At 40.3% G+C, this 24,750-nt stretch overlaps 1 protein-coding gene across 1 annotated transcript in view; it reads left to right on the forward strand.

Moving 5' to 3' along the window:
• DGKG (diacylglycerol kinase gamma) overlaps positions 1 to 24,750 on the forward strand; it is a 188,457-nt gene that overhangs the window by 37,573 nt on the left and 126,134 nt on the right. The window contains exons 3-6 of the mRNA XM_081302353.1: positions 5,205 to 5,281; positions 12,828 to 12,993; positions 13,560 to 13,622; positions 22,347 to 22,517. Coding sequence (XP_081158479.1) covers positions 5,205 to 5,281; positions 12,828 to 12,993; positions 13,560 to 13,622; positions 22,347 to 22,517 — 477 coding nt within the window. The remainder of the gene's footprint in view (positions 1 to 5,204; positions 5,282 to 12,827; positions 12,994 to 13,559; positions 13,623 to 22,346; positions 22,518 to 24,750) is intronic.

Raw genomic sequence — 24,750 nt, forward strand, 5'->3', positions numbered from 1 at the left:
CTTTTCTGGTTTGTGACAGGCAAGCCTCAATGGTCAGCCCACAGATCTGCAGGAATGCTGCCTGGGTCACCAAAAGTGAGGTCCATGACCTGCATAAATAAGTGCATCTGGATCTAATTCAAAATGCAGAATCTCAGGCCTTGGTCCAGTTCTGCTGTCAGAATCTGCATTTTTCCCGATCCCAGGCAATTCATATGCTTGTTATAATTCAAGAAGCTCTTCAAGAACTTTGAGGAATGAAAAGTTAGGCACCTTGGATTTTCACTCTTATATGTGGGTTTTGAGGTTCACTTCCAAACATGTTGACTTATGATTACTTTAAAGTTTAAAAGTTCTATAACCTGGTGCTCAAATACTCAGTGTTCTTAACTGGAAGACAATGTATAAAACTCTGGGTTCTGGTCCAGACAGCACAGCTGATGCTCTTCTATGAACACAAATCTCTGATTTGTCTGTTTATATGGAGGGCATTTCTGCCCCATACCAACATGGCATCCTCAACTGTTTGTGAGCAGAGCCAAATTTTTTCCTTATATAGGTTTTTAAATGTTTAGAACATTATAGTTATGCATAATAGTTGGGTTCATTTTGACAAAATCATACATGCATGGAATTTGATTTACTCCATTTCAGTTCCCAGTTCCATCCCCTTCTCCCTCCCCCTCTTCGTCTTTCTCCCTTATATAGGCTTTGAACTTGCTCAAATGCTAGGAACAAATACTTGATTAAGGACCCAGAGTTCTGGGTACATAGAGCATAAATAAATAATTTTGGATTGAACAACTTAGTGCAGTTGTTACCACTAGCAACCTTCACAGAAAAGAGCCTTCTAAACAGCAGATTTCAGGTAGAACTATGGATTGATGGTTAATGCAAAACATACCCCTGCTTTGTCAACCAGGTGAATAAGTTGACCCATTGGGTGTAATTCTTTAGTGTTTTCTTAAACAATGGAGCATGTCTGCCATGCATAGCAATTTTAGATTTGCTGGAGTATGTACTCTTTTCTTTGGCAATAATTATTCAACAAGTTCAGCTGCTTCTTAAGACAGTCTTTGCTTATTAAGAATAAAATCACATCAGAGAGCAGAAGTTCTCAACTTTGAACATTTGAATCCCACAGGAAGGTTTAATATGTATGAATTCCTAGGTTTTCCAATAGATGTTGGCTTAATTGGCTTAGGGTGAGGCCTGAGTTTCAGTGTGTACAGAGTTTCCCATCTGATTCCAACACACAGTCAGGCTTGAGGGTAACTGTCACAGAGGAAGGGTCTTGTCTTCTGATTTGCCAGTGTTTGTGTAACAAGTGAATCTCATAGCTGTGTCATATTATTCAGATATTTAAAAATAAGAGTGACTCACTCACTAGCTTTGAGCTCTTGAAGGAATCACTTGAATCCCACAAACCTCAATTTTCTCCTCTCTAAAAGAGGGCTAATTCTCTTCTCTAAATTGGGGATAATTGTTACATTAAAGGGGAGTTATAGAGATTTAAATAAAATATTGGGCTGGGGATGTGGCTCAAGCGGTAGTGCGCTCGCCTGGCATGCGTGCGGCCCGGGTTCTATCCTCAACACCAATACAAAACAAAGATGTTGTGTCTGCCGAAAACTAAAAAAAAATAAATAAATAAATATTAAAATTCTCTCTCTCTCTCTCTCTCTCTCTCTCTCTCTCTCTCTCTCTCTCCCCTCTCTCTTTAAAAAAAATATTAAGGCTACTAGGTCAGTGCCTGGTATATAATAAGCACTCAACAAAATGGGAGTTGTTACAAATAATGGTGGCCATGGCCTTGTTTTGTATACTCAGAAATGGAACTCAATGTCCTCTGAGTCTGGTGGTAGCCTCATGATACAGGCTTTGACCACAGAGTTCTCTACGGAGGTTAGCTACTAGGAATCTGAAATAAGATCAGAGAATGCTCCAAAGAAGTTCTTCATTGTTCTTCACTGTCTTAAGATGAAACAGAATGGAGCAGTGATCATGGAAGTGGATTAGTCATGCATAATACCCACTCACTCCTCATGGAAAGAGAAACCCAGCCCAGAAACCCTCTGAGAAGAAAATTGCCATAAAATATCAGGGGACATCCAAAGAGAAAGTAACGAGTTTCAAATTTGAGAATTAGGTTGTTTTTTTTTTTTTTTGAAAAAAAAAAAAAGCCTATAAAAGCCCATAAAACAAATTGAGGTAAATCATGATGAGGAATATCCTTCATAGAAATTTAGTCAGAAATCTTTTGGATTGTATTGTTTTTTTAAAAAAAAATTTAGACTATTCATCAGATATCTTAGAATAAATGACTTCAGTTTTTTTCTTTTTAAAATCTCTTGTTAAATGCAAATTTGATAAATATGTATGTCTATACATATCCTAACTAAATATAAAGCAGTATTTTTAAAAATAGAGTCATAGCACTTTAGTGCCAAATGATTTTTGCTGGGGTGAACTGTAGAATCTCCCAAATGTAATGTGATAAATGTGATGATAACATCAAAAGAGTATAAGTTCTATTGAAATCACTCCCTTGGTTCTTAGACGGAAATGCTCACTTTATACTACTATTGCAGAAAGAATACCAGGGTTCTTATGTGCTCAAATTTGCAGTTTTGAAATCTGATCACTTTGGTTGAACTGAAAACCTCCCATTAAAATAGATTCTAAAATATGTGAGTTGGGGGGGTGTTTCTAAATAGTCTAACAGCTTGTAGAATAATTAGAATATACATAGCATGGAACTGAGCTCTGACCTAATTCTGAACTCTCTTCCATTCTGATTCCTGTGTGGCCTGTAGAAAACAAAGACCTTGTTATGTTATTCCACAATCCAAAAAAATCTTTAACAATTCAAATCAATAACTTTAACTCAGCATTAAAGATCCCTATAAAGCTGGCCCTAAAATGTTATCTGATTCTAACTTTTTAAAAATGTTCTGAGGTGCCCAAAACAACTGCATCAATTGCTTGTTCTGTCTCTTCTGAGAATACTCCTTCCACTTTATGTCTGCCTTTCAAAACTTGACTCATTCTTTATGCCCCAGCTCAAATGCCATCCTTTTGAGAAGACAGACTCAGTCTCGGCCTCAATCTTAATTTTACTACTTTCTTGCTCTGTGTTTCATGGAGCTTCATATCCTTTCTACAGCATTAATTATACTTTTTGTTTTGTTAAAAATTACTTGGAAAGCCATAGTGAATGACATATAAGGGAAAAGAACATAGACTTTGAGCAGGAGAAGACCTGAGCTAAAACTCTGGCTCTTGGGCAAATCACTTAATTTCTCTGAATTTCAACTCCCTCATTTATAAACTGAAAAAAAATTACCAAATTTGTGTGGATTAGTAGGGGATATCTTATGAGAATACACAGGTAAACATCCTCAATAAGGAGTAGCTAATATTATCATGGTTATTCAGATCCTCTTCCCACTAGTTCATTAACAGTACCTTATAGCATCTGACACTCCATAGTGATTTCTGAGTTGAATGGAAAGCAACCCAAATTGTTGGCATCTGCTGCCAGTATCTTACTGAGCTATTAGTTTTTCAACATCTGTTTTGAATTTCAGAAAGAAATTTCCATTTTTAGACAACAGCAGCATTTTCCTGTGGCATTTCAAATGTCTCAATACTGCAATGATTACAACTTCTGCTTGATAGAATCCAAGTCAGCAAAACCAGGGTGAAAGCCCAGCCTACAAGTATGTCTACTTTACTTAGGCCCACAAGACCATAATTCTCTGTACAAAGAGCCCAAACAACAAGGAACACTGTGTGAGCTTTTAATGACATTGCCCTTTGCTCAGATGTTTAAATAGCAGCAATAATGGAGCTTGAGAAGCTCTTAATTATCCACAATACTTGGAGACAGAGGAAGCAGGTCATAGAAAACCCTGGTTTTCTTTGATATCTAAAGTGCTGATAACTATATGGGATGCACTTACAATGTGTTTTTAATGACAGTTATTGAATCCCTTTTCTTGACTCCCAATTCCTTTATAAACCTCCCCAAAGAAGTCTCCAGTAGTTTCTGAATTATTTCCTGTAGAAAGCAGAATTTTCTCACTTATAATGATTCCTGAATAATCTAAGTCGTTTTTTGTACTCTTTCAATTCTATATATATATATATATATATATATATATATATATATATATATATATATATATATGGGATGCTGAGGGGGAAGAATGAGGAGCAGGGGAAGGCTTAACTTCCAGAGGAAAAAGTTTCGGCTATCAGAAATATAATAGAACTGCCATAAGAATATTAAATCAGCCATGCTAATTATGAAACATAATTGAGGTTATGTATTTGTGTCAGGATGAATAGCTCAAACCCCGCCCCCATTGAGATAGAAAATAAAAATCAAGAAAAAAGAGGTAGAGATATTAGGATCCCAGAATTAGAAGAAACCAACATGCCCTAGTGTATAATGATGTTTCAGCACCAAGGACAGAGCCAAAGGGCCATCCTTTAAAATTAGCAAAGTTTTTAGTGTTTTAAAATCTCCACTCAAATGATTATATACTCATCTATATATTGTTTTTCTGAACATTGGTTATATTTTAGATCTTGGTCTGATATATAAAGATGCCAGCCAACTGCAGCTCCCAAAGTAAAACTAGGCAACAGATGAACAAGATAAGTTTATAGTTATAATACTGTAAGTGCTATTACACAGTTGTGTACAAGTTATGGGGGATCTGGAGGAGGGAATGATTACTCTGAATAGTGCAAAGAAAGACCTTTACAAAGGAGTAGACCTGTGAATCGGATATTGAAAATTGAGTTTGCAAGAAAGAGAAGTAAGACCTTGAAAGTACCCAGTACATTCAGAGATTTCTGAAAATGTGATTAGAGGTGACTGAAAAGTAGGCTGAATGGGAGAAAAGGATTAGGCTTGAGCACATCACCAAGTGCTGAACTCAAGCTAAGGGGGTTAGGCTTTATCCTGGGAAAAGGGAAATTCACTGTTTCCGTTTTAGAAAGAAAAGTTCAGAAAGATAGTTCAGACATCAGAGGAGAGAATAAACTAAAAAAACATAAGAAATGAGAGGGCAGAAGGTTGAGTAAGGGATGTGTGTCCATCTCATCCTGGGAATGAGGGCTGCTCCATCATAACCATGCTTAGAGAGAATTTACTTGGCTCAGTTTTCATTAGCTGCTCACAAGAGTTTCATATGTGGATTGTGTCTCTCCAGATTCCTCCAAGAAGATAAAGGATGTCTTGACTGAATTTAACAAGGGCGGAAGCCTCCAACAGTATGGACCACATGAGGTAAGAACATTTCCATTCTAAGCCTTTTTAAAATCCCCATGTTCCAGGCTTTCCATAATCTATTTTCCTCTTAGAGGCTTAGCTTGCCTTGAAGACCTTGCTCCTTGATCTTTTTTTTTTTTTTCTTTTTCGTCCTCAAGTCTCAAGTGACCCATCAGTGCAATCTGGCATTGTTTCAAAAATCCATTCATCCCTCCGATTGTCCTGCAGACCACCTCACACCTTCTCCTCTGTGCCCAGTATTTCATTCCTCCTACTCCCCTTATTCTCAGCTAATAACTGAGAAAATTAAAGCAGTCAGAAAAGATCTTCACAAGCTACTGACCCATGCACCCAACTAACAATACCTTTTCTCCTGTTGCTGGGAGAATATGGTTCCTCTTGTGCATTCAATCCCACCCTCTTTTGGCCTGTCTTAAGCACTGCTTCAAACATCTTCCCCAGTCCCTTTCCCTTTCTCTCTCTCTATTTCTGTTTTTCATACCAGCTTTCCTACATATATTAGAATTTTCCCATTAACATATAAACAGAAGTGTTCTCTTGACTCCACTTCTCCCCTCTAGCTACCATTTCTCTCATGTCCTTGGTAGCAACGCTATGGAAAAGATTTGCCTATACTCATCTCCAACTTCTTTTCTCTCTACTTTCCTGAAAGTCCTTTTTTCAGTGTGTAACTCCTGTTCCTCCATGAAAACCCCTAGTCCAGATGGCCAGAGACCTCCACGTGGCTAAATCCAATAGCAGTTTTGCCCAGTGTCCTTGGCCACGGTGAGTCAGATCCTCCCCAACATTCATTGTGTTTCAGGATGCCACACTCTTCCTGGTTTTCCCCTTACCCCTACACTTGACATTTTCCACTTAAAAAAACAAATGGGAATCTCAAACTTACCATGAGCTAAATTAGTATCTTTAATCTTCCTCCATAAAACTTGTTTTCCCAGCAGTCTTTCAGTCAATGTCACTTCCACTCTTCAAATTATTCAGCTAAAACTGTGGAGTCATCATTGGCTTTTTCTCTTGCTCTCATAACCCCCATCAAGTACATCTTCAAAATTTACCTTCAGAACATATCCATAATCCAGCCACATCTCACCACCGGCACCACAACCATCCTTATCTGTGTGATCACGGTAGTTTGCTCAGATTATCCCAAGAGTCTTGTAACTGGACTTCCTGCTTCTTCCCTTTTCCTTTAACATCTATTCTTCATGCACATCCGGAGCAATCTGTTAAATTATGTCAGAGCCTGTCACTACTCTTCTCACAATCTCCCAGAGTTCCCTCACCCCCTATCTAGAGTAAAGGTCAGGTCAAGGTCATTACAATCTGCACCTCCTCACCTTTTACTTCTCTCCTCCTTCTCGTTCCTTTCTGGCCAGCTTAGCCTCCCAGGTGCTGTCCAGCAGGTCAGTGTTGATGTAGCCTCAGTACCATTGCATTTATTGTGGCTTCTTCTTAGAATGTTCCTCCCCAACATCTCCACGAGGTTCATTCCCTCACTCCTTCACATCTATACTCAAGTCATTTTCTTGGTGATTGTCCCCTTCTTTGCCCAAAATTTGAAGCCCTCTTCCCTGACCCTTCCTGTCCAACTGCTTTGCTTTATTTTCTTCCTTAGTGCTTCTCACCATCTGTCACACCATATCAGTTACTTAATTAATTGTTTGTGTTTCCCACTAGAATATATTTGTTCACTCCTATGTCTCCGGTGCCCAGAAGACTATCTGACTCATAACAGTCATTTGACAAATATTTGTTGAATGAATAAATGAATGCAAGACTGCTTCTATTTCCAAATTCAATGCACATTTCTTGGGTGCCCGGGCACTATGCTGGGCACTACAGAAGATAAAAAGATGAAGAAGCACAGTTTCTTCCTTCTGAAACTTACTCTTTACCGACAGGGTCAAATTCAAGAGACACGACCCCAGAGTCATATAGGCTTAGGTTAAACTTCTAACTCTGCCATCAACCAGAACATGATCTTATAAGAGATTTCACCCCTTTGGGCCTTACTTTCCTCATCTGTGAATTGAAGATAACATAAAAACCTTTAAGTTTGAGCATGAGGCAATTTTTGCAGTGTCACTTTACAGGACACTTTAAAAATTGCACCCTTTCGCCAGGATGCTTTAAACTCAGCTCCCTTTTCCCTGCTCCTGGGTTCTTTTATGAGGGCCAGAAAAGGGACAGATCAGAAGGATTAACTTGGGGAGAGGCTGGCCACTTACTTATTCACATTGTCATCCATTCAACAAACCTGAGTGAACGCCTTCTCTGCTGGACCCTGGGAGTGAATCAACAGAGCCCGTGCTCTCTTGGGGTGCACCTGAGAGGAAGTTAAAAGACACTAATTGCTGGGAGAATGAAGCAGAAGGGAGGTTGTCAGAACAGGGGAGAGAATGAGAATACACCATTTCAAAGAACATTCCTGAGGAGAAGCCATGCAGAGAAGATGGCAGAGCCAGCAAAGAACTCACTGCCCCACACCTTCCACCCCCAATGCAGAAAGCATGGGAACAAAGGCTGGCAGGGGCTGCTAATCAGCCTGTTTTCTCCAGGGACTGATGCATGGAAGGAACAATTTGGTCAGGGCCACCTCGGGTGTGAACACCATGGGAGCTTTCGGAAGGAAGTGGGGGCAGCTTTTTTGTTGAGAGCACGTGGCCACCCCCGCCTCCATCAGGGCTGGCCCCCATTCTTTGTAGGCCTGGCACTGCTGCATCCCAAGGGAGCTCTGTCACTCTGATTTCATTCTTTCACAAAGAGCACCTGACTTCTGGTAGGTGTAATGTCATGGCATGGGATTAGGAAAACAAGAAGGGTTTAATTTCTCCTGAGCTTGATGGCTTGCTGCTGCTAAAATATCTCAACAAGAAAAGAATTAGCTGTGGGAAGGGGCAGATCGCTAGGAAAGCTGGGACTGGAGTCCAGGTGTGAGGCTGTATCTGGCCATCATGAATGTACCCTTGCCTATCAGCACCATGGATCCTCTGGAAGCTAGACCAGTGACAGACAGCTAGAGAGGGCTCAAAACCAGCAGAGCAAAATAGGCAAGTGGCTTGGTGATACTGTGAGCCTAGACTCAAGACACATCAGAGCCCAAACTTCAGCTCTGTCACATATTTGTGATCTTGACCCAGTTATTTATGTTGTCAGAATTTGTGGGGTTTTAAAATTTTTTTTTAGTAGATGGACACAATATCTTTATTTATTTTTATGTGGTGCTGAGGATCGAACCCAGTGCCTCACATATGCAAGGCAGGTGCTCTACCACTGAGCTACAGCCCCAGCCCTCAGAATTTGTTTTATCCAAAAAATGATAATAAGAGTCTGGCTGGCATGTCATCCTGAGAATTCAAGTCCCATGCTTGATGAGCTCTCTCTCCCAGTCTTCTCCCTTCTTCACCTGGGTAAGATGAACCTGTTCTCTTGGAAATAGGTTGCAACAGCTGCAGTTGCCCAGCTGCTTCCTGCATGGAATTTGCTGCTGCTGGGGGAAAAACAGAGTTCCTTGGACCTGACAATGAGGGTGTAGTGACATTCCCATGGCACTCCAAGAATTGCCAGTGGACCTCCTAGTGTTGTTAGGTAGTTTTGGTATAATACCAAGCTACCCCCTCCCACTCACACATTTGCATTTACTAAGTAGCTACTCTGCCCCTCGCCTGTGCTTATCAACAATTTTCTTGTAACCCAGATATCCCTTTGAGGATGGCATGCAGTGACTTACTGAACTTATGGTTCTTGCGGGGAATGACAAGTAGAACTTTGCCAACCCTTGAATCTGTAACAGAGACAGTAAAGATCTGGCTTCAGGTTTTACTCTGCCACTAACTAGCTGGGGCAAATCACTGAATCTCCTGAGCCTGCATGGCATGAGGAGTCCCAGTCCCCTCTGAGCCTTTTCTGGTTTGAATATTCTGTGTTCCCCCATTTATTCTATGCCATTCTGATCCCCAGGATAGGGACATGAATAAATGGGCATGAGTTCCATCATTATTGTTTTCTGATTTCTCATGGAACTCACCGCTTCTGACCATATATTATTATTTCAATATCTTTATGGTATATGTAACACCGTGTCTCTTGAAGGTGTGAACCTATGTCTGATTCAATGGTGTGTTCTGCACTGGTACTCAGCCCAGGCCCAAGGCCATTCCTGAAGTGCACCAACTAGGAACCCATCATCCATTCAAAAACCTATCAAGGCACCATGATTGGTGGTTTAGGGAATATAAAAATGAAATACAACAGATACCTCAGCATCTCTACCTTCTAGGAACTCTATATCTAGTACAAAAAGTAAGATATGTCACAGATAACTAGATTAATCAGAGCAGTATATACAAGTGTCACAAAATAGGAACCAGGGTTCAAAGTGTAGGAATTCAGGTACAGGAGAGCCTGTCGGGCTTCCTGGAGGAAGTGGTAGCTGGATTGGGCCTTAAAGCCTGGCTAAAATGATGATAGATGGAGAAGGAAGAGGTTTATGCTGAGTGAAGTTCATAGAGGCTTGGCCAGGAAAGAACCCAGAGACCAGCATGAACAGAGTGCATAATTAATTACACATAGGGAATGATAGGAGAAAATACCAGAATGGTCTGAGAGCTACAAATTCTGATTGGAGTGGATTATACAGGAGGCTGTGAATCCCAAGTTCTCAGAAACTCCACAGAATGATCCATTGGATCATAGAAACACTACTTATTAGGTCTCCTATTTATATTCATTTTTATTTCATCTAGTTTCCTTTTGCATGTATTTTACGATGTGTAATACAGACACACAGTATTACATCAACTGATTGCAACTCTTTCTTGGGCAATTAGAGGTCAGAAAATTTGGGGAGCTGGGGCTGTAGCTCAGTGGCAGAGCACTTGCCTAGCATGCATAAGGCACTGGGTTCCATCCTCAGCATCACATTCTGTCCATCTACAACTACAAAAAAAAAAATAAAATAAAAATTTAAAAAAAGAAGTCATGGATTATTTTGAGTGGGGAAGCAATCTTATCAGAGTTGCACTTTAGGAAGTCAACCTGGCAAGCATGGATAGACAGACAGGAGGACCAACAGATGGAGGTGAGGAAGGAAGCCCTAGAGAGGTATTGCAGCGGTCCCAGTAAGGTTCATGAAACAAGTCAGAAACTGGTGATGGCAGCAGGAGCAACAGACATGGGAAAGGTTCAGATATGACAGACATTACCAAGGAAGAGTGGACAGAGGAAGGGACAATAACTAGTCATTGAGAGTTCAAAGCTGAGTCTAGAATGTTGGGAGAATTTCTGTTGTTGGCTAGTTTAGGGAGGAAGCTAAAGTTTAAAACTTGAGATCTTCTAGCCAGCCACCTTACCTTGTTGAAAAGAGAGACTGGGGCTCAAAGAATGTGATAGATCTGAGACCATCAGCAGGTATCCTGAGTCTCACACTTATTTTGTTTTTTCCCAGCCTAATGTTAGAATTTGTCTAACCAAACTAGCTTTTTGTTAAATCATTTAGTACAATCTGTTTTCCAGAAATACATCATTTCAATAGTTCTCAAAACTATTAACCAAGAAATTAACAGTACATTTTGGGATTCAAAACTACAGCTTAAAACAGTCCTGTCAATTAAAATAGTTTGAAAAGACAATGCAAAAGAGCTTTTTGAAACAAGTTAATGAACGCCATTAGCAAATATTCCATCAAATTAAAATAGAGAATGAAGAGAACCAAAATAGAACAGAAAACAGAGTTTCAACAAGGAAGATTGAAATGCTGTCAAGAAGCCAAAAAATTAGAAAGTCTAAAAAAATATGTTTGAATATACAACCTCTAAGACAGCAGGTTCAGAGGTAAAGGGCTAGCGCCCAAACTGAATGGGATGAAAGCGGTAAGGGGGGCTAACATGGTCTCTTTGGAGAAGTGGGAAGGAAAGGGTAAGAGAGACGCTCTACTAGTTCCAGCAGACAGCGATCGCTTCAGAACGGTGAACGTGAGCAAGCTTGCTGGTAGAAGTCAAGCAAATACTGGAAGATGCAACCAGAGGCGGACATGTAACCAGTGGAAGCAGGGGTCACCATGGGTGGGTCACACTCAGAAGTAGGAGGAGAAGATTTTGTACTGGAAAAAAAGAGAAGGATGTGTGAAGAGGGGACATTCTGAGGTGATGTGGCTGTGGAGATAGAGAGGCACAGAAAGAGCGGGAACCAGGGAGACACAGACTCCAGAAAAGAAAAGGGACAGAGATGGATAATTGTCACAATAAATGCAAATCTGCACGTGCTTGGTTTCCTTATTCTTTATCTAACATGGTCAGCTTTCTTCCCCCCAGCAAAGGAGATCTCTAGAACAGTCCTGCCTGGAGCTAAACACAAATTGCTGGATGAACTCCTAGTGGGGTAGGTAGGGATCATTGGATTGTAGGGCCAAGACTTGGAACCTAAACTTGACCATTCACATACAAGTCAGCTCCTGGTTCTGAGAAGGCTCCCAGAGCCCCCAGGGTGGACGAGGGGTCAACATTTGGATGGGAGCACCAAGTAGGCTCCCCCCAAGGGGATTTTGTTCTCATGGCTGTTATTTTTCACAAAAACCAGCACAGCAGATTTTTCAAGTGGTGCTTCCTAGGCTGATTTCCAGGAGCATCTGCCGATTTGATGAAGAATCCGATGCCATGAAAGTACAGCCCAGTGATGACTCACTGCACACTGTTGTTGTCGTCGTTGTTGTTGTTGTTGAGTGTTTGCTGAGTGCAGCAGCTCTTTCTGGCACGGATGCTCTCAGCCTGGGACCAGAAGCCAGGCGGTACCGGGAGAGACGCAGCAGGGAAAGGGTCTAGTTTTTGGCATGTCTCTTTTGGTTCTACCTTCTGTCCTTGGCTTCCTACTCTTCTCCTGGTGCCTAAAACCTTCCCAAGGACATGTTTCGAGAAGCAGCTGAGCCAGACACACACAATCCCCTGTCATCTTGGGATCTGCCCAGGGAAGATCAGAATGATGAAAGTAATGAAGGATGGAGCTTGTCCTTTTCTCTTCCTGATCTATCCTATTTTCTGAAACCTGAATACTGAGGAATCACATCCTTTAAGGCACAAGAAGAAAATCGAGATACCACAGAGGAACCATTTCTTTCCGTCATGTTTTCAACTGAGTCCTTCTTCCTCTTAGCTGGGATTCCAAGGCACTCTCCGAGACCCTGTTCTCTAAAGCCATACTCCTCCCAGACAAAGGCAGAGCCCTCCACCTCCAGAGCTCACTCGATTACCCACTTTTTATCCAAATTTAGGCCACATCCTATCTTGTTACATAATCCCACTCTGGTTTGGTGCCCCATTGAGCCCCGATGTGCAACTGCCGGTGTTTTCTTACATTCCCACCTCCTGCTCCCTAGGCCTGTCATTCTCTGTCACCTCCCTGGCCCTTTCACTCCTGTCCCCATCACCTCTACTTCCTTCGCTTCCTTCTCCATTTGTCTCACCGACCATTTTCCTGCTTCCTTTTCCATCTTTCCTTCCTCCCTGTTCCTTCACTTCCCTCCACTGACTTTTCTTTCTGTCCTTCTCAGCCAGTTAGCTATGATGTCTTCAAGCTGTTCATGAGAGCATACCTGGAGGTAGACCTTCCTCAGCCCCTGAGCACCCACCTCTTCCTGGCCTTCAGCCAGAAGCCCAGACATGAAACTCCTGACCACCCAAAGGAGGGAGCCAGCAGCAGCGAGCCCAGTGGCCCAGGTACATGGACCAGTTTTCCCCAAGGTGGGAGGATGTGAAGCAGCTCCAAAGACCTTGTCACAAACACAAATCTGTATTTCGAAAGGGTGTCCTGCGCATAGTAACTTCCCCATGGGGTGAGAATGAGGATCAAGGGACCAGGACTCCTTTCTTGTAGGACCTTACAGGAAGTCCTGTTTGATGACTCCCTTGTTAAGAGGAATAAAGATGAGAATAATTCCTGCCCCTTAGGATTGGAGGGTAGGATGGGGGGAAGAGAGAACACAGACTAACAAGTGGCAGTAGGAAAAAACCCCTCAGCAAAGATTCTAGTTTATAAATGGAGCATATTCAGCCCATGTCCAGGTAGGACTAGCGTAGGAAGGAGAAGGCATGGCTACTATCTTCCTGGAACTTGGGCTGCAAGAGGGGAGACAGCCCACCCCAATCAGTGAGCATGAACCAAACTGAAAGTAACCCAGGAACAGAGACAGAATCTGAATGAACATTTCACGTGGGAAGGTCCCCTACCTCTCTGTACGAAGCTGGAAGGCATAAGGTGACCTTTAACTCTTTTTGTTTCTCAGATTCTAATGTACAGAATGCAGATAATGCTGCTAAAGCAGACGAGGCCTGTGCCCCTGATACTGGTGAGTCTTTGGAATATAAGATTTGGGGAAGAAATGGGGAATACTCATCCTTGGGTAGAGCAAGGATACCTAACTGCCAACTTGTCTCCATACAATTGTATAGCTAAAAGAGATCTTTCCTTATGTTGCCTTCAGAACCTTCATCTCTGGGGCTCTTGCCATTTGAATGTCCTGCTATTCCAAGATTAGATAAAGGTTCTTGTTTCACTTGTCCTGGATCAAATGTTTACCTCTGACAGGTCTGCCTGCCCAGAGACAGCAAGCATTCTCAGGAGAAGGGTGGGTGTGCTTTCCTGGGTGTGCACACACACAGGGTTGGTTCAAAGGCTGAGATACAGGTGATTCTATCAATGGATGGATGAAGAGGGTATAGCAAGAGTGGAAGTATGCCCTGATTGACTTTTTAAAAAATATTTTTTTAGTTGTATATGGACACAATACCTTTATTTTTTTTATTTACTTTTATGTGGTGCTGAGGATTGAACCCAGTGCCTCATACATGCAAGACAAGCACTCTGCCACTGAGCCACAACCCCAGCCCATGATTGACTTTTAACAATAAATAATTTACACATTTGGTTATATAAATTGGAGAGTTGCTAATAAATTTAACAAGAGGAATCCAGCTACAATTGTTTTGAAGATACATTTGCCATATACCTTTTTATTACATATTCCTCTAATCATCATAATCATACCACTTCACACATGAGGAACAGAGGCTCTAAGAGATTATATATGACAAGATTATATAAGAGAGAGGAAGCAGTGGTTTCTTTTGAGGTGCCTAATGTTTGTTTTACTGCTCTGTAAAGGTGCCATTTTTTTTATTTCCTGGAAGAGGGCTATATGCTTAATGGGGCTATTGTAGTGCCTGCTGTTCACAGGCCCTCCCCTGGGCTGTGACAGATGGAATCTTCCTTGATACACTTATCACTAGAAAGCCATTTCTCTGTGCTATTAACAGGCCCAGACCCAAGGCAAGAAGCTCCTGAGAAAACTGGAAGAAGCAAAGATTACCATCTTTGACTTCCATCCTCATGTCCAATACAAATTTCCTGGTCATTGTCAACCTAAGTTTTATCAGGCAATAGAGCATATTGGTCAAGAATCTGGACTTCAGAGTCAGACTGCCTGTGTTTGATTCCCAGCTCTGACATTACCTAACTCTGAAACTGGGGGGGGGGGGAGCATGTTTGAACAATGTCTTTATGCTTTGGTGTCCCATTTGTAAAATGAAATGATAATATGAGTTTATATGCAGATTAAGTGAGTTAGATACGTGAATGCTTTGAACAGTGCCTGACACATATAACATTAGTCTTCAGTTCAACAGTATTAGCCATTATGATTCAGACCGCCTTACAGAAGTATATTCTATTCTTAACTCATCATGGTCTGCCAAACTCTCCTTCAGTCTGCATCCTCAGTCCACCAGTGTGTCAGCTGGGCATCCTGTTCTCATGGACTCTTTCTCCCAGGTTGCTCCTGAAGCTTCAAATATAAACCTAAGAGAGTTGAACCTTGTTTGCTATACATTTTATTTTATAGAAAATATAGGTACATGATCAAGCACTTGGGATGTGCCTAGGGAATAAGAATGTGGTTTTATTATATTCTTTATATATATATATATATGCAAGACAGATAAGAGATACTACAACTGAAGGAGAAAGAGAACTAATTTGTTACAGAGATCCAGGAATATAGTCTCTTTAAGTGGACTAAGTATAGTTTTAGTCTTTATTCCAGTCACACCTAAAAGGAAAACTAGAAGGATTCTGGAATTTTCATTGTAACACTAAAGGAGAGATGAGATTTTTAAAACTTCACTATTAATGGGAGTAGAGCATGGTTTGGAAAGGAGAGGGGCCTCTGCGATTGTATGCTTTTTAAATTGCAGGCTGTTCATGGAGCCTCAGAGAGCAAGGATGAAGAGCATGAGTGTTTCCTGATGCCTTTGGGGACCACAATAGAATAAGACCGTATAAAAGTGTAGTCTCAAACATACCTGCTCAGCATTCTACCACCCATGCTCAGGCCAGAGACCCTTGATAAAATGGACTTAAGACATAAATAAGTCTTACATGGAATAGAGAAGACATGTTCTGACAGAAATCATCCTCATAGTAAGAAAAAAGTTTTGGGATTTTAAACTCCTAAAAAGAAAAACAATAGTGAAAAACACCTTGTCCCAAACTCTTTACCCAGAGACTATTTTAGTCCAAGTATCTGGTACCTCAAGAGCAATAGGGGAGAAACTACATTTCATTCTTGAAGTTTGGAATTTTCTGGGTAAGATATGTTTTAGTGGCTGAAGATTTTGAGGTATCAAGGAAGAACTTACAGCAGAGAAGCCATTATGTGATATTTGAGAAAAGATAGTGGATAACCATAATGGAAGTTGGCTGATTTATGGACCCACCATGCTTATTTTAAATAGCTACATCATTATAGAGCTAAAAGAGAAACTTCCAAAGATTTCTCCTGGAGAAGTGATTTGTGATGTGCCATTTTCCTTGCTTATGGAGAAAATCATGTGGTCAAATCATGAAAGGCCAATTATCTGATTCTTGGCCCAGGGGGAATGTATAACATTGTTTGTTGTTGTTGTTGTTGTTGTTGTTGTTGTTTCATCTTTTTTTCTGAGACTTGAGGTTTAAAGGAGAAAATTGTTTTTCTGCTAGGCCCCCTTCAATTGATGTCTCAATTAAATGCCCCTGTTCTTCAGAAACAAGAATCAGGGCCAGGCAGATGCCACACAGAGGGCCTCTGCCAGCAGGGAGGAGCCAAGTCCTGGAATCACCAGAGATTAGACCATCTGTTGAAAATCCCAGCCCTTTCCTGGTTCCCAGGCAGAAGCCAGAGGAAGAAACTAGATTCTCGTTTGCTATGACCTCTCACCTATCAGATCAGTCTGCAAGCTCAGGTCTAGCACAACCCTATTCAGGTTATTCATTCCAGAGCTAGTGACTGCATGTTTGTCTCCATAAGGCACTTAGGATGGCCTTTCACCGAGTCCAGTCATTGGCTCAATCTGTCATTGTCATGATGTCAGCTCAGGAAGGACCTGGGCAAAATGAAGAGCTATAGTTTCCTGGGTTGTATTTAGTTTCTTATGCTGTTGAGATATTTCAGCAATTCAGAATGTTGAAGTCTCAGGGAAAGCCCTATTTTGGAGAGTTTCTGTTCTATTGTTTTTAGTTTTCCTCAATTATGAAAATAGTTTACTTACATTATAGAAAATTTGAAAAGTATGAAAAAAGAAAAGAGAACAACAAAGATCAGTGATTGTTAGAGGTTGGAGAAGAAGGGATAAATAGGCAAAGCACAAAGGAATTTTAAGGCAGTGAAACTATTCCATATGACATGACAATGGGGGATACATGTCATTACACATTTATCTAAATCCATAGCATGTACAACAACAGGAGTGAACCCTAATGTAAACAAACTATCGATTTCAGATGATAATGATGTGTCAATATAGGTTCATCGACAAATGTTCCAGCCACTATGGTGAGGGACCTTGGATACATGGGAGGGAGGCTACACATGTGTGGGAGCAGGGGGGTGTGCAAGAAATCTCTGTACCTTCCTCAATTTCACTGTGAACTGAAACTTCTCTTAAAATTTGTCTTAAAAATAAACAAAAAGAAGCAACAAAAATACAACGATGCAATTATGTGTGTGTGTGTGTGTGTGTGTGTGTGTGTGTGTGTGTGTGAGAGAGATTTCCTTGTAGGATTTTTCCATATATTTTTTTACAGAATCAGGATCAGACTGTGTATATAATTTTGGATCAAGATTTGTTTTTCACTTAACATTGTATTCAAAAAAATTTCTGTCACTCAAGACTTAGGAGAAGCATCAGTTTTAATGCAAGCCTCTCCTCTGATAGATGAAGATAGCAAGGTTGGCTGTAGGGAGTAAGCTTATTTGTGCGAGATCATACAAAAGTTAGCAGAAATGCAGTACAAGTATCCCTGTCCTGCTTCCTGCCTGGTTCTATTTTCACTATGCTACACTCTCCAAATGGAAGGAAATAAACTATACAGAGACTAGGGAAGAAAGTGGAACCAGACAGGGCCATCCAAGAACCTTCACATGAAAGGATTTATGATGGCACCAGGAAAGAACCTCTGTGATCTGGAAAAGGACACCGACTGTTTTTTACTGGTGGGACCTGAGGGATATATTCAGGTGGACATAGGTTAGGGATATTTCATATAAGGTGACATAAGGAGGAAGGAGAGGAATGGGACAGTGTCACAGCATCTCCATGCAGGAGTGAACACTAAACTCAATGAAAACTAGAACAATGGCTCAATATCCACGCATAGCTCTAGTGATGCAAGGATCTTCAGGAAAGGCTGTTTAAAAAATCAAGTTAAAAAAAGTTTTATTAAAGTAAAACTGGCATAAAATAAATTGCACATGTATATATATTGTGCATGATTAAATTGACATGTATTGTAAAAATCAGTACAATTTTCAATATAATGAATATATTCATGATCTCTAAAAGTTTTCTTTATATTTCCTTTCTCCCACCTCCTAGCTCTGATCTGCTGTCTGTCACTATATAGTTAGATTGCATCATCTGGATTTTATATAAACTGAATTCTATACCATGTACTTTTGTTGGTCTGCCTTGTTTCATTCAGCATAATAATTTAGAGCTTTATCCATTTTTGTGTATGAATATTTTAGTTGCTAACTAGTACTCTAGCATACAAATGTTCCACAATTTGTTTATCCACTCATCTATGGATGGACATTTTTCTTTCTTATTACATATAAAATTGTTATGAATATTCTTGTACAAGTCTTTGTTAGGACAACTTTCATTTTTCTTGGGTAAATAGCAAGCAATAGAATGAATGGTCTAATATACTAGGTACTGGTATACATTTAACTTTATAGGAAACTTTCAGACTCTTTCCAAAGTGGTCAAAACATTTTTTCATATCTAATAGCCATATGTGAGAATTCCTGTTGCTCCATCTCCTCAACAGCTAATGACAGTCTTTTTATTTTTAGTTATTTCTATGCATGTAGTGGTATCTCATGGTGGTTTTTTGTTTACATTTCCCTAATGGCCAATGATGTTGCACATCTCTTCATATGTTTAATTGCCGGCTGTATATCTTCTTTAATAAAGTGTTCAACTCTTTTCCCCATTTTTAAATTGGGCTGCATTGAGTTTTAAGAGTTCTTTACATATTGTGGATACAAGTTCTTTACCAGGTATTGTGACTTGCTAATATTTCCTCCCTCTCAGTGACTTGTCTTCTCATTCTCTATCTTTGAAGGAAAAATAGTTAATTTTTATGAAACCCAATTCATAATTTTCTGTCTTTTATGAATTGAGCTTCTGGTATCATATCTTAGAAATCTTTCCCTAACTCAAGATCAAAAAGAACTAACATTTAACATAACGGGGCTTCCAATCCTTGAACATAACCTATCTCCTTATTTCTTTTGGTCTCATTTAATTTCTTTGGCTTCAATTTGCTAAAACTGTATTAAGAACTTTGTACTTATGTTCATTGATATGCATGTTCTTTTCTTGTATCCTCTTCAATTTTGGCTTTAGAATAATGCTGGTCTAATAAAGTGGGTAGAATTTCTACCTCTTAAATTTTCTAGGAGAATTTCTGTAGAATTCATGTTATTCCTTCTCTAAATGTTAAGTACCATATATTTTTGCATTTTGACAGATTTGTTTTGGGGTATAGTTAGGTTACTTGAAAATAATTTGGTAGGGGAGGTCTAGCTTTTAAGTTTCTTGGGCAGAAACAGAAAGGCCAATATTGCTTCACTATTAAGGAAAAACTCTTGAGTCCTCTGCTGATGATTTGGGGGTTACTGGGGTTATCTACCTAGATGATGGGAATAGACATTATTCCTGATTCTCCTTGCATTGCAGAGCTTGTTTTTCTAATCCCGGTTCTTTCCCCTCCTCAGGTAGCTAGTGAGCTTCCTCACACCATAGTGCTAACTACCACTCAGCTGAAAAATTGAGAGTAACAATGCTGTTCTACAAAGGGGACCTTCTATATATGTCTGAAATTCTCTCTTGTGAAGTTTCCTCTGCTCCAATGTTCTGCTGTATGACCTCTGCCACTTTGGGCTCCCCATTCTCCCAACCCCATCTCAGCTCAGAGAGACAGCCAGGTCTGCCTGGGTTTCCCCTCCCCTAGCACAGCCCAGGAATTCTTTCCAAATAGTAAGATGTGACAGTTGTAGGGCTCATTTAATTTGTTTTCCATCTTCTTAGGAATCACTATTTGCTGTTACATGTTATTAATGCCCTAGGAATTATTGTTTCATGTTTTCTTCCAATTTTTAGATGTTTCAGGTGGGACTTCTCCAGCAGGTATCACTATCAAGGTGCGCTCTCTCTCTCTCTCTTTCTCTCTCTCTCTCTCTCTCTCTCTCTCTCTCTCTCTGTGTGTGTGTGTGTGTGTGCATGTTAGTCAAAGTTGAAATCATTGATAACATTCTAATGGATGAATAATCTGAGGATATAGCAAAAACTTGGGGTATAAGTAACAACTCAGAACAAAGGACTTCTCTATTTGTCTTCTACATTATTGCTATATTTTTCCATGACTTTTCCTTCACTGGTTATTTTAATATTTCTGTTGCATATATAATTTTATTGTAATCCTTCCCTATCTCACTATCCCAGTTTTTATCTCATCTAGTTGTAGTTCCATCTCACCCCTGAGTCTTTCTACTCTAATTTCATAAAGGTTGTATCTCTCTATACCTACTGAGGGTCTTGTCCAATAGAAAATTATGTTCAAAGATCTGGTCCCCCAAGACTTCAGAATGAAACATCCTTTCCTTATTTTGTAGCTGTTACAAGCTCCATCTTAGTCTCTTCCTGGAGTCCTTTATAGCACACAGAGTATATTTGTCTCCCCTACTATCCTTTTGACTCCCTTCAGACTCACAGTCTAAGCCCCAAGACCTGGCAGGCTTCCATCTAGCACAGGTCTTCTAGACCGAGATGGAACGTTGACCCCCATTGCTTGGCTCTTTGGTTCTCTGAATGAAGACTGTACAGGTCACAGGGATTTTTCCAGCAGGTGTCACTATCAAGGTGGTGTCTCTCTCTCTCTCTCTCTCTCTCTCTCTCTCCATCTTCAGCACTCATCACTTGCAAAAGTTGTATTACTTGGTGGTTTTATGACACACAACATGTATTTCCTACTGCCAGTCTTCTGTTTCTTCCCTGGTTAGTTGTTTTCTGGGAGCTGTACACTCCTGCTGGGTATAAAGTGGTCATTTCTGATGGGTATGGAAGTAGAGAGGCTGAGGAACAAGAGAAGACACTCAAGATATCTCAAAAAATAGAATTCATGTTGGATGAAGTGACACATGCTTGTAACCCCAGCGACTGGAGAGGTTGAGCCAGGAGATCTCAAGTTGGAGGCCATTCTCATCAACTTATCAAGCCTATGTCTCAAAATAAAAAAGGCTTGGAGATGTAGTTCAGTGGTAAAGTGCCCCTGGGTTCAATTCCTAGTACCCTCCCCCCAAAAAGTAAAAAAAAAAAATAGAATTCACACAGTAAAATATAGCTGCTCTGTTTTCTTATTAGTATTAGATCTTATATTTCTGAACTAGAACACAGTGTGGAGGAAAAGAATTCTTCTAAGAGGGAAAATTTTAGAGGGAAAACTTACTGTATTCTTGGGTTACAATAAGTGTATTAGTCAGCTTTATTGCTGTGACAAAAATACCTGAGAAGAAAAGCAAAAGAGGAAAGATTTATTTTGATCCACAGTTTCAGAGGTTTCAGTTCATAGTTGCCTGGCCTCATTGCTTTTGGGCCCGTGGTGAGGTGGAACGTCATCTCAGGGGAGGACTGGAACAGATGGCCTCACCTCCTTGAAGTGAGAAATGAGGTTGGTGGATGAAATATAGTCCCCAAAGCACCACTCCCAAGGACTCACTCCTTGCAATGAGGCTTCACCTCTTCCAGTTTCTGCCACCTTCCTTTCAATTTGAACCCACCAATAGACTGACTAGTCCACTGATGGGATTAGCGCCTTCATGACCCAGTCACTGCCCCAAAGCCCCACCTGTTGACATTGCTGCATTGTGGACCAAGTCCTCAATACATGAGCCTTTGGGACACTTCCAGATCCAAACTAACAATAAGTCATGTTCTACATTTTCTTTATTCAACTAATTAGGCTTGCAATTAGTCAGAGTTCTTCCTAGTTTCTGGAAATTATTCGACTTTCAGTTCTACTGTTCTCTATTGAATATTCATCTCTTTGTCTTTAAATGAGTTTAAGAATAAAAGTATGAGTCTATTGGTGACTACTGATGACTTTCCATCTTGAAATGCCAAAATTATTTCTACAAGTTGAGTGTGTTCCCAAAAAGTAAACTAAATGACACTCACCTATAGACTATTAATATTATCAAGAGTCACTATCATTTTTTTCTGAAGAGTTACCAAGAATAGATGGATTTCTTACAAGGAAATAGACTCTTAAAAGGGTCAGAATAAAGTCCAGAGAGTATGACCTCCATTAACTGGATCTCTAGGACCACTGATTTGATCATGTTTATGTAACTCAAGCTTTTGAAGACACCAATATTAAATTCTTAATCTCTACCATGAAGAGACTGGGGAAACAAAGTGGGTTAGTACTAAATAGAAAGTGTCCTTGAATGCTCTCCTTTTTCCCATTGCAGACTTGAAAATGGTGGAGAAGCAAGCACCATCTAAAAACCAAGTGGCTGCAACCCCCCTGGGAGTACCAGCTGCTCCATCTTCAAGCCCGGAATCCCCCATAGTGTACCTGAAGGATGTGGTGTGTTACCTCTCCCTGCTGGAGACGGGGAGACCTCAAGATAAACTAGAGTGTAAGTATTCACCCTCTCAAGGGAGCTTTGGTTATTTCCTAGAGGAGGATCTGGGGTCCTGTCAATCATTCTTTAACACACTGAAGATTGATCTAGGCTCATGGATATGGGTCATATGGGTCCTACCTCTTTGGGGGAGGTTCCTCTGTCCTACTGCCAGCAGTGATGGGAACGTTTCCTAAAACCCACCCTAAGACACAGTGTCACTTATATATAGGGTAAGAAGGGCATCTAAGACGTTGGCTGTGAGAACCAGAATTTGGAAAGGGTAGAAGTGCTCATCCAAGGGTCAAGACTCCTTTGCTTGGCTGGCAGGGCTTTCTGAAAGCCTCTAACTCAAAAGCTGCTTCCTCCTCTGATGGATTTTTCAAGGAAAAAATCTTCAATATCTGACCTCCTTTCCTCCCCTAATTCATAAATAAGTGACTCTTTAACCATGAGGAATTTTTCCCCTCTCCCTTGGTCTCTAATAGACCTCTGTCATGGTAAGGTTTATTTCCATTTCTCCCTCACTCTCTACCCACAAGCTCTTTGGTCTCTGGAGAAAGGGGATTAATTAATTGGAATTGAACTTGATTTCATGGTGCTACAAAGATGGTTTCAAAAACAGATCTTCACGAAGACAGTAAGAGCCGGGGCAGAGAGAGCCTGCAGATTGAAGAGGACTCGGCCCAGGAGTTGTTTCACTGGCCTCTGAGCCTGCGGGCATGCTTTTCAGATCAGGGGATGATGGGACCTTGTTAAAAAGTACCTATTGTCTTTGCTTCTCTTGGTACCTTAAGTAGACAGGAAGGAAAAAACATATACTTTATAGCAAATGTTGAAATTCCATTTAGTAATGAGACTAGCCAACCAAACTTAAACATTAGCACAGGAAGTCTGCCAAAGGTTAACCCTGCCAAAAACAAAATGAAACAGTTTGCTCATTAGCCCAGCTTAAAATCTCCCCCATAGGTTTGAGGTGTTAACAATTGCAAGTCTTAAGTGCTAATTTGGTAGCAAATGTAGCAGATTTCTGTTTTCTGCTGGCTAATGTTAAAAGTGAAATGTCAAATCATTTTCAACATTGAGCTGGGTTTTAGGCATTATGTTTACTAATAACCAAAGTGAAGGTAGCAAATTCTTCATATTAGTGACTCTCAGTCTGAGTCTTGAAACGGCAAAGTAAAGAAACTTCAAAGTTTCTATTATAAAAAATATTTATCTTTTTAGTTGCAGTGGACACAATACCTTTATTTTATTTATTTATTTTTATGTGGTGCCGAGGATCAAACTCAGGGCCTTGCACATGCTGGATGGGTGTTCTACCGCTGAGCCACAACCCTAGCCCTATTATAAAAAACCTTGAAAACAGATATAGGTAAAGAGTAGTGAACACACACATAGGTCTTACTGAGCTCCAACAAGATCAACTTCTAGTCGTTCTTGTTTTGTTAATACCTCCCAACCTTTCCCTCTGCTTCAAATTATTTCCAAGCAAATTTCTGGAATCATACAATTTCATCTGTAAATATTTCAGCATGTGCCTCTAAAATCATTGGTTCCTTCTTAAATAGAACCACATCACTATTATCACATCTAAAGACAATGATTCCTTGCTATTGTCAAATATTCAGCCAGGATTCACATTTTCTGAATTATGTATGTATTTTTAATTGTTTCTTTGAATCCAAATCTAAAGAAAGTCCATATGTTGCCATTGGTTATTATGTCTCTTTCTTCTCTTTTAATTTCTTGTTTCCCTCTCCATTTTGCCAATTTTTTTCCTTGCAAATTTGGGTTATAGTAATTTGGCCACATATTCTGTAGAGTCTTTTCATTTTCATTTTTAATTTAAAGACATCAGTTCAAATCTTTCCCTAATTTTAGTGACTGAGAACAAGCTTTCTTTTAAAAACCCAAGCATGTGCCTTTTGGGAAGTAATAATCTGAAATCTCAACTATTGCCAATACAGTAATACTCTCATCCCTAAACACCTTATATTTGCTACTTGGTTTAAGTGCATTTTGTCATTTTCATCTCACAGTAACCCTAGAAGTTTGATAGGATTATTCTTGTTTTACATGTAAGCACAGGAAGGTTGAAAGACTTGCCCGATGGCCCATCACTGAAGGTGGGGCTGTTCCCTCAGCTCCTTCTAGTTCTATGGTTCATACCCAGTAGGACCCTAAAGAGGTGTTTGTTAGACAGTCACCTGGGCCCAGAGTCCAGCACAAGGTTAATGGGAAGCTC

Source organism: Spermophilus citellus (assembly GCF_964194105.1).
Source record: "Spermophilus citellus genome assembly, chromosome: 7".
NCBI classification, from domain to species: Eukaryota; Metazoa; Chordata; class Mammalia; order Rodentia; family Sciuridae; genus Spermophilus; species Spermophilus citellus.